Below are 12,420 nucleotides of genomic sequence, written 5' to 3' on the forward strand. Positions count from 1 at the left end.
CACTTGCACTAAAAATGTTCTGTAAGGTGATAAGACTGTCTAATGACTGTGAAGGTATTAGAAACTTTTGCAGCTTCTGTAAGCGCAGGAAGGGAATCTGATTTATACACACTGCTAAAAGCAGAAAGGGAGGAAAAACATTTTTAAGTACAAACCTTAACTCTGTCCTATATAACAATGCATAAGAATGTTCTGGACCAGCTTTATGCGCATACTCCAGATTTGTAATCCTGTAGAAGCCTCTGTGTTGGCACATTTTAAGACTACATGGTCTTAATGTAACCAATGGAGTTGGTAAATCTGCCTTCCTATATCCATTAGTTTGACAGCATCTTAAAGGCTATGTACACCTTTAGAGGCTTGTTTTAAGTTATGGTATTGCAAACAAGTTTGTATTAAAGATTCAATACAAAAAATGGCCCCTGAAGGTACACATTTTTAATAGAATTTTTTTTAATTCTTCAACCAGATGATGGTGTCTCTGACAAGCAAAGAACTTTCAGCTTATGCCAAAGCAGGAGCAGTGGCTGAAGAGGTCCTCTCCTCAATAAGAACTGTGGTGGCATTTGGAGGACAAGAGAAAGAAATAAAAAGGTGTTTCCTTTAGTTCTACATAAAACACTCAAACTTAGTTCAAACTTCAAATTTCATTGTTTTCATTTTTAGATATACGAATAATTTGGGAGAAGCCAAAAAACTTGGTATCAAGAAAGCTATTGCATCCCAGCTTGCCCTTGGCTTTGTGTATCTAATTGTTTATGCCTCATATGGGCTAGGATTTTGGTATGGAACAATTCTTATTTTGGGAGATCAGGGATATACAGTTGGAGATGCCCTTGTGGTAAGTGTTTTTAAGGGAATATACAAACAGACTTCTAAGGTTCATGTATATGTGCATTTTATATTGTCATATGGAAGGAAACATAAAAGCTTTCCATAGAATGACAGCAAGCAGAAATCTAGAAAACCATGAGAAATTGATACAGAAAGTATATTGAAAATTGTATAACTTTTCCTTACACAAACTATATCAATTATTTGCTGAAAGATGACAACTAGAGATGAGCGAGCATACTCGTCCGAGCTTGATGCTCGTTCAAGCATTAGCGTACTTGAAACGGCTCGTTGCTCGGACGAGTAATTCACCTGCTTGAGAACGAGCTTTCACTTAAGGATCATTTATAGTCAATACACCATCACAGTACAACACATATTTACTATTGATGGCAGTCCATGCAAATATACTTCTGATAAGTTAGCAGATGTATGGAAACAATTTTACTCAGTTGTTTTGCTGTTTTAGCTCCTATCACTCAGTGATCCGTGCAAAATCCCAGGGTGTGAGCGGGGACTCTCTAAGCAGACACTTTATTCTCCATCTAGTTCTGTGGGGTGACAATGTGATTACTTTATCAGGGTTTAGGTGTATATGCTCTTTCACCTGGCTTCTGACATTGTAATAACATACTGGCACATAGAAAGGGATGAGACAGTTCATAGATGCATGAGTATCACAGAGGCTGACAGACAGAGGCTGCTGACTTTTACACTGTTACACTGTGAGCTCTGTTACATCTCACAGCTATGTGCCTGCCCCCCTTCCCTTCCCTCGGATCACTTATCTCCTTGTAGCTTGTAGTGTGCAGCCTCTCTCTCTGCTCACGATGACCTGGAAGGATGTGATCAGGCCGTGTCTCTGAGCTCCGTGCAGGGGGCGTGGCTAAAGGCTCCGAGCAGAAAGACACTGAAATCTCATCAGCACGATCTCTCACAGAAGTTACAGGGTTGTGTCTAGGGGCAACTGAAATTGTGTACAGCAGGACTGATAGAGACAGGTTGGACTTATATCTGTGATATGCTGCATTTTTGTTAATAACAGTGAATTAGAGAATGTGGGAAAACCCCTTTAACCCTCTTTTATGTTGTAATCATAATCCGATCTTATCATTATTTATTTTTAAGGTATTAAATGGACTACATTTAAAGGTGAAATCTGGACAGACTGTGGCTTTGGTAGGACAGAGTGGATGTGGCAAAAGCACCACAGTTCAGCTACTACAGAGAATGTATGATCCACAAGAGGGATTGGTAATTCATTTTTTAGTTTTACTTCCCCATAAAAATGTTTTCAGGAATTATTTTCTCTTATTAAAACATTGTTTTGTTATAGATAATGGTTGACGGTCATGATATAAGGTCTCTGAATATTAGACACTACCGAGAGATGATCGGGGTGGTCAGCCAAGAACCTGTCCTGTTTGCAACATCCATTAAGAACAATATCAAGTATGGAAGAGAAAATGTGACTGATGACGAAATTGTATTGGCAGCTAAAGAAGCCAATGCCTACGACTTCATCATGGCTCTACCCGAGGTAAGCAATCAATGGCAGCTTTTAGGATGGTAAAAGTAAGGCTTTAACACATTAGGCAACGTTTAGCTTGATCTATCTTTTAGAGTGGCTCTGGCTCATGCTGACTTACTACCACGTACAGAGAAATCCATCAGAGAAGCAGCCTGTCAGCTTGGAGTGGACTGTTCTTCAAATCGCTGTTTTCATAATTGGTTTAACACTCATTCTTGTCAGGTGGACTATTTAAATTGGTGTTTCTAACCATTAAGTTAAATACAGATTTTGCTGCTGTCAGAAATATTTTTCTGCAGAAGATAAAAAGTAGCATGAGAAGAAGCTTCTACATTATGATTTTGTTTTGGATTTTATTTTTGTATTTTTATGTTTTTTTCTTCCAGAAATTTGAAACACTTGTAGGAGAACGAGGGGCACAGTTAAGTGGTGGACAAAAGCAAAGAATAGCAATTGCCAGAGCATTAGTAAGAAATCCAAAGATCCTTCTACTAGATGAGGCTACCTCTGCCCTGGACACAGAAAGTGAATCAATTGTTCAAGCAGCTCTGGATAAGGTAAGTATGAGGCACTGTTAATAAATCAAATACATCTAGATCATAAATTAACACTTTAAAAAAAAAACTCTAAATAAATTTTAGCTTTTTTGTTAATTATTATTTTCTTTTATGTTGTCTCATTAGCACTATAAGTGCAACTAAGTTCAACATATGAAAGAGTTGAGGCGATGCCTATTTTTTATGTTGAATGACTTCTGTTTTTTATTTCTAATTATATTTATTATTTATATTTAGTTGCCTGATTATTTATTTACAGTGAAAATGAATTAAAATGAATTTACCAAATTCTCATATATGATTCCCCCTTTACAAACAAACAGAATGATGCCCATATTGTGCTACTCGCCTTTTTCTTTCTGTTCTGAAAGTGTTTGACAAAAATCTTTCTCACCAGAGGTGAAGTGGGCGAAGACTAATATTTTTCTGTACCAGCCCTGAAATTGAGTCCAATTTACTTTGCCCCCTGATCCCACAATGCCCTGTGTTCTCTCTTTCATAGTACTTTAGCATTAAATTAATTTAGATTACCACAAGTAAATCCACTGAACACTGCACAGTGTACATGCAGGATGTATATGGTGACTAGTCTGGCAGCTTCCATCACATGGAGGAGCATGGGACATGTAATAAGTGGAAGAAATTATAAATAAAACAACTACATGCAGTGTATAGTATATGCTAGGTGAACACTAAGGGTAATTGCTTTTCTGTACAGAACTTTGAGTAGAAAGGTTGGGGAGAGGTGTGAAGAGAGAGAGAGACAGAAAGATTCTCTAGAATCAGACTGAGATGGAGGAAGGGGAGATCTTGTACCTCACTATTCTGTGTAGGAGACTTCTGTATTGCTGAACACTTCCAGCTCTGCTACATACACCAAGAGAGTTCTGTCACATGACCTCCTCCTATGTGAGCAGCGAACAGCAGTCCATAGAGTTGTTTTTACTATGGACACCAGTTCTTGTCAGCGAAAGGAGCTACTTCATCACTGATATAATCTGAAGGGTATAGCAAAGAAACTGCTGGATATAGGTAAAAAAGATAATATGCAAAGTTGTTCTATATCCCAATATAATAGAAATTACATTAATTGACATTGGCTAAATAACCTTTTTGCTGTTTTCTGTTGCTTTTAATTGTGATACCAATGGAGTTCTTTTTGCTTCAACTGATTTTGTAGGATTTAATGTGACTTTTTATTACAAATGTTACCATTGTATAGAATACCAACATTTTTCAGGACGACCTGCATAGCGAATGTTCACACATACGTCCAGTATAAGTGATGTTTTAAATAATGAGCCATTAACATCTAAACATTACAGGCTTGTGAAATTCAGTAGTTTTTCTTATCCATGTGCCTACTGTAAATTCACAATTATTAAATTTTTTTTCAGGCCAGTAAGGGACGGACAACAATTGTCATCGCTCATCGTCTTAGCACAGTTTGGACGGCAGATCTAATTGTGGTGCTACAAAATGGTATTGTGGCTGAGGAAGGCTCTCATTCGGAATTGATGGAGAAAAATGGAACATACTATGCACTTGCAACAGCACAGGTACTCCATCTATTTTGCTAGTCCTTCAAAATATGCAACAAAAATCCATTAACAGAATAGAAGTAGTCTCAGGCAGATGATAGAACCGAACAGTATATAATGACAGATTAGCAGCAACAGAGAATATAGACTTACCGTATATACTCGAGTATAAGCCAACCCGAGGATAAGCCGAGGCCCCTAATTTTACCACCAAAAAACTGGGAAAACCTATTGACTCGAGTATAAGCCGAGGGTGGAAAATGCATTGGTCTCAGCCTCCCAGTATATAGCCAGCAAGCCCCCAGTAGTATATAGCCAGTCCCCAGTTGTACATAGCCAGCCCCCAGTAGTATATAGCCAGCCAGCCCCCAGTAGTATATAGTCAGCCAGCCCATGTATTTTATAGCCAGCTAGCCCCCTTAGTATACAGCCAGCCTCCTTAGTATACAGACAGCCAGCCCCCTTAAGTATACAGCCATCCCCCTTAAGTATACAGCCAGCCCCCTTAGTATACAGCCGGTCAGCCCCCTTAAGTATACAGCCAGCCCCTTTAAGTATACAGCCAGCCCCCATAAGTATACAGCCGGTCAGCCCCCTTAATTATACAGCCGGCCAGCCCCCTTCAGTAGCCAGCAAGCCCTGTGCAGTATACAGCCCTCCCCGTTCAGTATACAGCCAGCCCCATTTGCCAAGCACATTAAAAAAAAAAAAACTTCCATACTCACCTTCGGGCGATTCTGCTGCATACAGTTTCCAAAAAAACACATGAAGGACTCCGGGACTATGAGAATTAAGATTCTCTGGTCGGATGAGACAAAGTTGCTTTGTAATAGAAATGTTCATGCTGTGGTACATAAGGTTTGTCATGGGCTTGATGCTGAATGCTAATGTATTACAGGCTATACAAGGAACAGAAGACAACAACAAGGGAAAAGAGTTGGTCAATGGGACACCCAGTAAAGCACCATCAGTAAAGTGTCCCAACTCTCCCCTAAGAAACGGTGTAAAAGAGGGCAAGGAAGTCAATGAAGCTGAGATTGAGGAAGAGGTAATTCCATAAAAGGAGTCTGCAATCTCCCAAATACAAGTAAAATCAGAATTGTGTGTGGCCCTTTATGAGCTTTCCAGGCATACCTCTTCTGTTTCCCAATGATCTGTTGCATAAAAAAATAAACTTGTATTTACCTCATCCAGCGCTCACGGTGTCCCTCACCACAGTCCCTCAGTGTTTGTTTAGAGGGTTACAGAAGATCCTGATGGCCGGGCATGCCTACCTGACCCCTGTACCATCACTGGGACAGAAGACTGGGGGCCTGCTCAACCACCCAGGAATATGGGAACATACTGCACAGGCCCCCGCAAGATACATCAAGAAGCCGTGCAGGGCTATCATATGATATATAACCTCCAATTTGTTTCTTTAACGCATATCCCATCTATAGGTTTATCAATGGCAAGTTTGTGAGTCAGCAGATAACATGCAAGTTTATTAGCACATACTACATTTGTTGACACATGCACCGTGAATGTAAGCACTGAAAGCAAAAAAATTATTTATTTATTCAGTCATCTTTAAAGTGGTGTGACCAGTTTAGCTACTTGCTGGTGGCCACAATGTTAGACAAAAATATGCAGCTGAGTTAAACTGCCCAAAAACTAATGAAGGATTCATCAACAGATCCGATTAATGACTGCAATCATGCTATTTTCGACCTGCTATTATAGAGCAGGTTGTACATAGAGCCCTACCTGCAGACAGCATGTTATGGAGCAGGAGGAGCTGAGAAGATTGGACATAGTGTCCTATCTAGATAAAAAATTGGATACAGGTAGTGAGGTTTTGGGGAGAAAAAGATCATCCCCGAAATGTGTATACCGGGGCCACATGTAGACACTCTGTACGGTCACCCCTGACTAATAACACACTGGTCCTAAATAACCAATATCAAAAAAACTTTTACCCCTCAAAAAAGGGAGAAAAAGGACCAACTAAGAGGATGCATGTAAAACAAGGAATCTTTATTAGTGACATTATACATTTAAAATTACAATAAAAAACATAGAGTGGTGGAATACAGAAAAGTACGGAGCGATCCAATCTGGACAGAATGGAGTAGTATGTATTGGAATGGAAGAAAACCTGGGTAGGAGATAAGCCAAGTACATATGAAGTGGCTACTGATAGATGGTATTTGTAATATACCCTGTGGTGATTAGCATACAAAATCGGGTTTGCTCTTACCAGGCAGTGTGGGTGTTTAGAGTTCCGCTGTCCAGAGAGGGCCGCGTCCCCGACGTACGTTTCGGATCACACTGAGCCTTCGTCTGGGGGCTCAAGACTACTTCACCTCCAATTTCACCTGGTTCTTTTTAGCTAAGAATTTTAGCTAATGATGGTCCTTACACATGACAATGGTTAATTTTCACTCAAAATTAATAATTTTGTTGTTAGCAACACATCTCCTCATACACCGGTCCTAACAAAACCAAATTGTATTAACAATGGCTTGTCTTCATTTATTATATCGGTTGCCATTGCTATTTCTTGTGACAGACCGCTGTATATTAATATGCCCCATTATTTTTTTGTTTTCCAGAACAGTCTTCCTAATGTTTCCTTCTTAAAACTAATGCAACTTAACAAATCTGAATGGCCATATATTATGGTTGGGACTCTCGCATCACTAATTAATGGAGGAAGTCACCCGGCATTTTGTATAATTTTTGCAAAAATTATAGCTGTAAGTATATTAGAACATGCTGAAACAATGATGCTGCAATTGGGTGCACCACACCCATATTTTGTCACCCACACTCACTGTCTATGCCAAATGTCAGAAAGTATCTTCTCTAATACAAAAGTGTCCTAAGAGGTTTAGATTAAACCATAGCTAAACATTTAAATCACATTTTATTTTAATTTTGGAAATAGAGCAGGTGATAAAAGTAGAATTTGTAATATACTGTATTATGTAAAACAGATTCACTGTGCCATATTTCTGGTTTTGCTCCAGCTGCAAACAGCAGTGTATCTGTAAGCCTTCAGAGGTCCAACCACTTCAGACAGATAAGGAGGCTAATGATTAACTTTTTCCACACCTAGATTCGAGTCAGTTCTCTAAGCAGACAAGGCTGTCCGGGGACTGTCTATAAAGAGTTAAATCATTTATACACTTTGTCAGACTCCTTTATCTCTCAGCTGTCAGTGGATACAGGACAGAAAAAGCTGATTAATGCAAATTGCTTAAATAAGGAAGAAAGGCAGAGAAAAAGAGAGACACATAAAGTATATTGCAAAGTTTACTATTATCATCTGCACCATTCATTTATGCAATTTTGGTGAACGCTTTGTTACACTTTAAGCTATCTGTCCAATATGCTATAGAACCTAAACTAATGGGAACAACCACAACCTGTAAGCGGCAAACAGATCTAGGATTTTTCTAGTTGGAGTTCTTAACCAAGTACAAGGGTAAAGAATCCATTTATAATCAGACCAAATGAAAGGTTGAGCACATCTGTTAGGCCCATCAGATCATTTTGATTCAGATCTGTACACACTATTACATAAGACACATGAAAAGGAAAGACTTCCTATCACACAAAGTACATACAGGAGAGTCAGTCTTTACACCCCCCTCCTGGGGCAAATGTTATATCCTACTTTTGATCTAAAATGACTTAGGGAATCATTAAATATTGGGCACATAATGTCTTAAAAGCCGTATTTTAAAATGTAATATTCAGCGCCAACATCAAGTTATGACAAAATTGTTGTATCACTATTGGACAGCTAAACAACCAATAGAGGCATGGTTTTCCTTATCCCATCCTGGAAAACTTATTTGCATATTTCCCCAGAATTCCCTAGTGGAGTATGGATGGCTCCACACACCTACAAGGCGGCCTTAATTGGCAAAGTCTCTGTAAGGAGAACTCTTACTTCTCAACTATAGGACAACCAGTCTAGTTGTATTCAGGAGGGTGTCAGCTTATATTGTGTTATCAACGCTCAAGTCATCTTTTTCCTTGTTTTTCTATTTACCTAAAATACTTTGTCTTCTTTTAACAGATCTTTGGAGATGATGACCCGGATAAAATAAAAAGTGAATCTGATTTATATTGTATAATGTTTGTAGTGATTGGCATGGTGTCTTTTGTTACCTACTTCTTACAGGTAAGTTCTTATAGTTACATTTTGACAACAACCCTAATATTTTAATATGACCCCATTTTTACTGTCTTGTCTTTAAAACTCTGAGTTTTGTGTAAAGTAAGTTGGGTTAGGATCATTCACACTTGCATTGCAGATCGTGTCAGAATCTGATCAAAGTGCGATTAGGGTTTGGTCAGTGAAAAACTGAAAAACTTTCTTCAGAGTTCAATCAGTTTTCACTCAGAGTTTGTTCAGTGTCTCAGTTTTTTTGTGTTTTCAATGCACTTTCAATGCGTTTCTCACGCGCAGATAATGGGGCAGATTTATCAAGCTGTCTGAAAGTCAGAATATTTCTAATTGCTAATGGAAACCAATCACAGCTCAGCTTTCATTTTACCAGTGATCATGAATATTTTAAAGGGGAGCTTTGATTGGTTGCCATGGGCCATCTTTTCTATGGTAATTGATCAGGGGAAAAACGCATTTGATCTGCATTGGATTTGCATGCGTCTCAGAGTGCGCTGCATTTTTGATGCAACTCCAAAGACTTGTATGGTGCGTTTTTCACATGTGTGACTTGCACAAATAGAGCATGCTGAGATTTAAACGCACATTAATAAAACGTGCGTGAGTGCGTAAAAAAAAATGCAAGTCTGAAAAAACCCTTTGGTTACAATGGGTCAGAGTGCAATGCAAGTTCTGCACGTCAAAAGCACGCGCAGAACGCGCAAGTGAGAAACGCAATTGTGAAAGGGGCCTAAGAGGAGGAAACAAGAGTGGTCACACAGAGATGCATCTGTGTGACATGACTTTCTGATGGGCGGATGGAAGTAACCAATGAGGCTTTTTATAGAAGTACAGCAAGCAGAGAAATTGATACAGAAAGTATATGGGAAAAATTGTAGTGCTTTATACTTCTCCAATTTGGATGGATGTAAAATATTGGTGTTCCAGGTAAATTTTACACACTGAGGAATAATAATGAATCTTTATATAGTGGCATCACATTCCACAGATTATTGGGTAAATATACAAACAAAACAAGACATCTCAAAATAATAAAGAAACATCATTTGAACAATGGGAAAGAGTTCCCTGGTCACAAGAGCTAACAATTCTTGTTATCACTGTCTGTTATAAGTGCCTTTCCTTCTACTCACCAGGGTTTCATGTTTGGAAGATCTGGAGAAGTTCTCACTATGCGTTTAAGGCATCTGGCATTCCAAGCCATGTTACGTCAGGTAAGTTTCAACATAATAGACTTGAGTAGACTTGATCTGTAGGATTTGCAACACTAGTATTTTATTTTCATTTATTTAGGAAATATCCTGGTTCGATGACAAGAAGAATAACACAGGAGCTTTAACCACAAGACTCGCAACTGAAGCATCTCAGATCCAAACTGTACGTTCGGCTCAGTATTAGTCAACTTTGGGCTTGTTTTGCATCACAAATGAACTAGAAGCAATGATTGTTCTTTAAAGACAGGGCATAAAAATACATAATCTTCATCTATTTGGGCTATAAAGATCATAGTTTTTCTTCTGTGCTACATACATATCTAATTTATTGCATATAATACCATTCATTTATTGCCACTTTATCTCCAGAAGAGTAAGATTTTTTTCTTATTATTCAATTAGGCAACAGGCTCCAGGCTCGGTTTACTTTCACAGAACTTTGCCTGTATGGGATTGTCCATTGTAATTGCTTTCATTTTTGGCTGGGAGTTGTCTTTGCTGATTCTCGCAATGACGCCTGTTCTTGTGGTTACTGGTCTACTAGAAACCCGGGCTCTCACTGGCTTTGCTAATCGTGACAAGAAGGATCTTCAAGAAGCTGGAAAGGTAACTATGATCAATATTGGATTATAATATAGGTGGTTTGGGCAGTAATCCGGGGACAAAGCCTTCCAGGGGGCCCCATGGTCATCCAAACCACCCACCAAGTTTTATACTCAGAAGGACCTTCACCCATGAAATCCTTGTACATCTGTTCCTGCCCTTAATACACATGTAGACAAGAGCCAATTCAGAACCGTTGAAGGTTCCCCAAGAAGCTAATTCTAGTACCATATGTAGGAAGTAAATTCTAGATGTGTAGGGGCCATAATATTCATACTGCTCAAGGCCCATGGCAGTCTTAATCTATTCCAGACTTTGATTATTACTTTACTTTTAGCCAACTTTCTGTGCTAAATTCATAGCTCAACATTGTAAATACCGTCCCTCATAATCTGATTTATACAGTGTTGTTGTGGAGATCTACAGTTGGTGAAGCCAAAAACACCATTTATGAATGTGTCTCAGGTTCTAGATAACATTAGTCTTTTGCTGCTCCAGATTTATCACTCAGATGTTAAATTCTGGTGCAGCGTTAATCTGTCAAGGTCGTCTTAAGACTTCCTTTGAGGAGTGGCACACTATATTTTAGAGTTATATTTGCTGCTGCCTGAACTAATTTACCCTGACCACACCTCTTTTCCAGAGACCAAGCCCATTTTCAGAGACCAATCCCCTTTGGCCCGGCAAGTTAGAAAATTGACGAAAAAGTCTAAAAATATTTAATAAATGTGATGCAAGGTATATGAGATCATTTTTTTGGATATGGTTATAGCAATATATATTATATAGCATAGGTAAGGAGTATTTAAACATTACTTTTACTTTCAAGTTTAAAAAAGTTAAGTATACCAATCATCTGTATACAAATATATAACAGAACCAAATTTGTAAGATCATTTTATGATTCAAATATGCCTGAAGTTTGGCGCAAGTCAATTAATAACAACCCCCCACCCCCATGATTTATGTTATTTGGGAGATTTAATGCAGTGCTCTTTTATTGTTCATTTTTAGATCACCATAAATTCCATAGTGCTGTACAAGCGATAAGCGATTCACATACATTACATTCAAAGATCCAATGCAAGTACAAAATACAAAACTACAGTGATCAGGAGACAAGGGGAAGGATGACCCTGTCCTTGAGGGCTCACAATCTAAATGGAGGGTGGATAGAGACGTGAGATGAGGGGGCAGAGAAGTTATTGTGTGTTGTAGGGAATCCTGAACCGGTGGGTTTTCAGGTTACATTTGAAGGTTGGGAAAGTGGGGGACAGTCTGACACATTTTGGTAGAGAGTTCCACAGTATGGGGGATACACGGGAGAAGTTCTAGCTGCGGTTTTGAGAAGAGCGGATGGTAATAGAGTAAAGTTGAAGGTCCTGTAAGGAACAGAGATTACATGTGGAATAGTATAGGCTGATTCGTTCAGAAATATATGGAAGGGGCAGGTTATGGATGGCTTTGTAATTCTATATGAATGACATGCCAGTGCTCCATAAGCTTCAATAGTGTTGCTGAAATCATAATTGGGACCAAGATCTTGATACAGGGGACAGCCCTTTAAATGTATATTCTGGGCAAAGTATAAAGTAATTGGTTATAACTAGAGATGAGCGAGCACTAGAGATGAGCGAGCACTAAAATGCTTGGGTGCTCGTTATTCGAGACAAACTTTTCCCGATGCTCGAGTGCTCGTCTCGGATAACGAACCCCATTGAAGTCAATGGGAGACTCGAGCATTTTTTAAGGGGACCAAGGGTCTGCACAGGGAAGCTTGGCCAATCACCTGGAAACCTCAGAAAATGATGGAAACACCACGGAAATGGACAGGAAACAGCGGGGGCAGCATGCAAGGATGCCTCTGAGGCTGCTTAATCGCACCATTATGCCAAAATTATGGGCAACAGCATGGCGATGACAGAGTGACCGAATGAGGCTAGATAGCATCTAAAAC

At 39.1% G+C, this 12,420-nt stretch overlaps 1 protein-coding gene across 5 annotated transcripts in view; it reads left to right on the forward strand.

The window, feature by feature from the left end:
- LOC140133531 (ATP-binding cassette sub-family B member 5-like) overlaps positions 1-12,420 on the forward strand; it is a 41,036-nt gene that overhangs the window by 16,451 nt on the left and 12,165 nt on the right. For all 5 annotated transcript variants that reach the window (XR_011855919.1, XM_072153819.1, XM_072153817.1 and 2 more), the window contains 12 exons: positions 470-594; positions 667-841; positions 1,963-2,088; positions 2,171-2,374; positions 2,752-2,922; positions 4,320-4,481; positions 5,362-5,511; positions 7,061-7,204; positions 8,536-8,640; positions 9,783-9,860; positions 9,940-10,023; positions 10,263-10,466. Coding sequence is in view for 4 of the 5 variants with exons in the window: in XM_072153819.1 (XP_072009920.1) it covers positions 470-594; positions 667-841; positions 1,963-2,088; positions 2,171-2,374; positions 2,752-2,922; positions 4,320-4,481; positions 5,362-5,511; positions 7,061-7,204; positions 8,536-8,640; positions 9,783-9,860; positions 9,940-10,023; positions 10,263-10,466 (1,728 nt within the window). In the remaining variant the exon portion in view is untranslated. The remainder of the gene's footprint in view (positions 1-469; positions 595-666; positions 842-1,962; positions 2,089-2,170; positions 2,375-2,751; positions 2,923-4,319; positions 4,482-5,361; positions 5,512-7,060; positions 7,205-8,535; positions 8,641-9,782; positions 9,861-9,939; positions 10,024-10,262; positions 10,467-12,420) is intronic.

Source organism: Engystomops pustulosus, chromosome 5 (genome assembly GCF_040894005.1).
Source record: "Engystomops pustulosus chromosome 5, aEngPut4.maternal, whole genome shotgun sequence".
Lineage (NCBI taxonomy): Eukaryota > Metazoa > Chordata > Amphibia > Anura > Leptodactylidae > Engystomops > Engystomops pustulosus.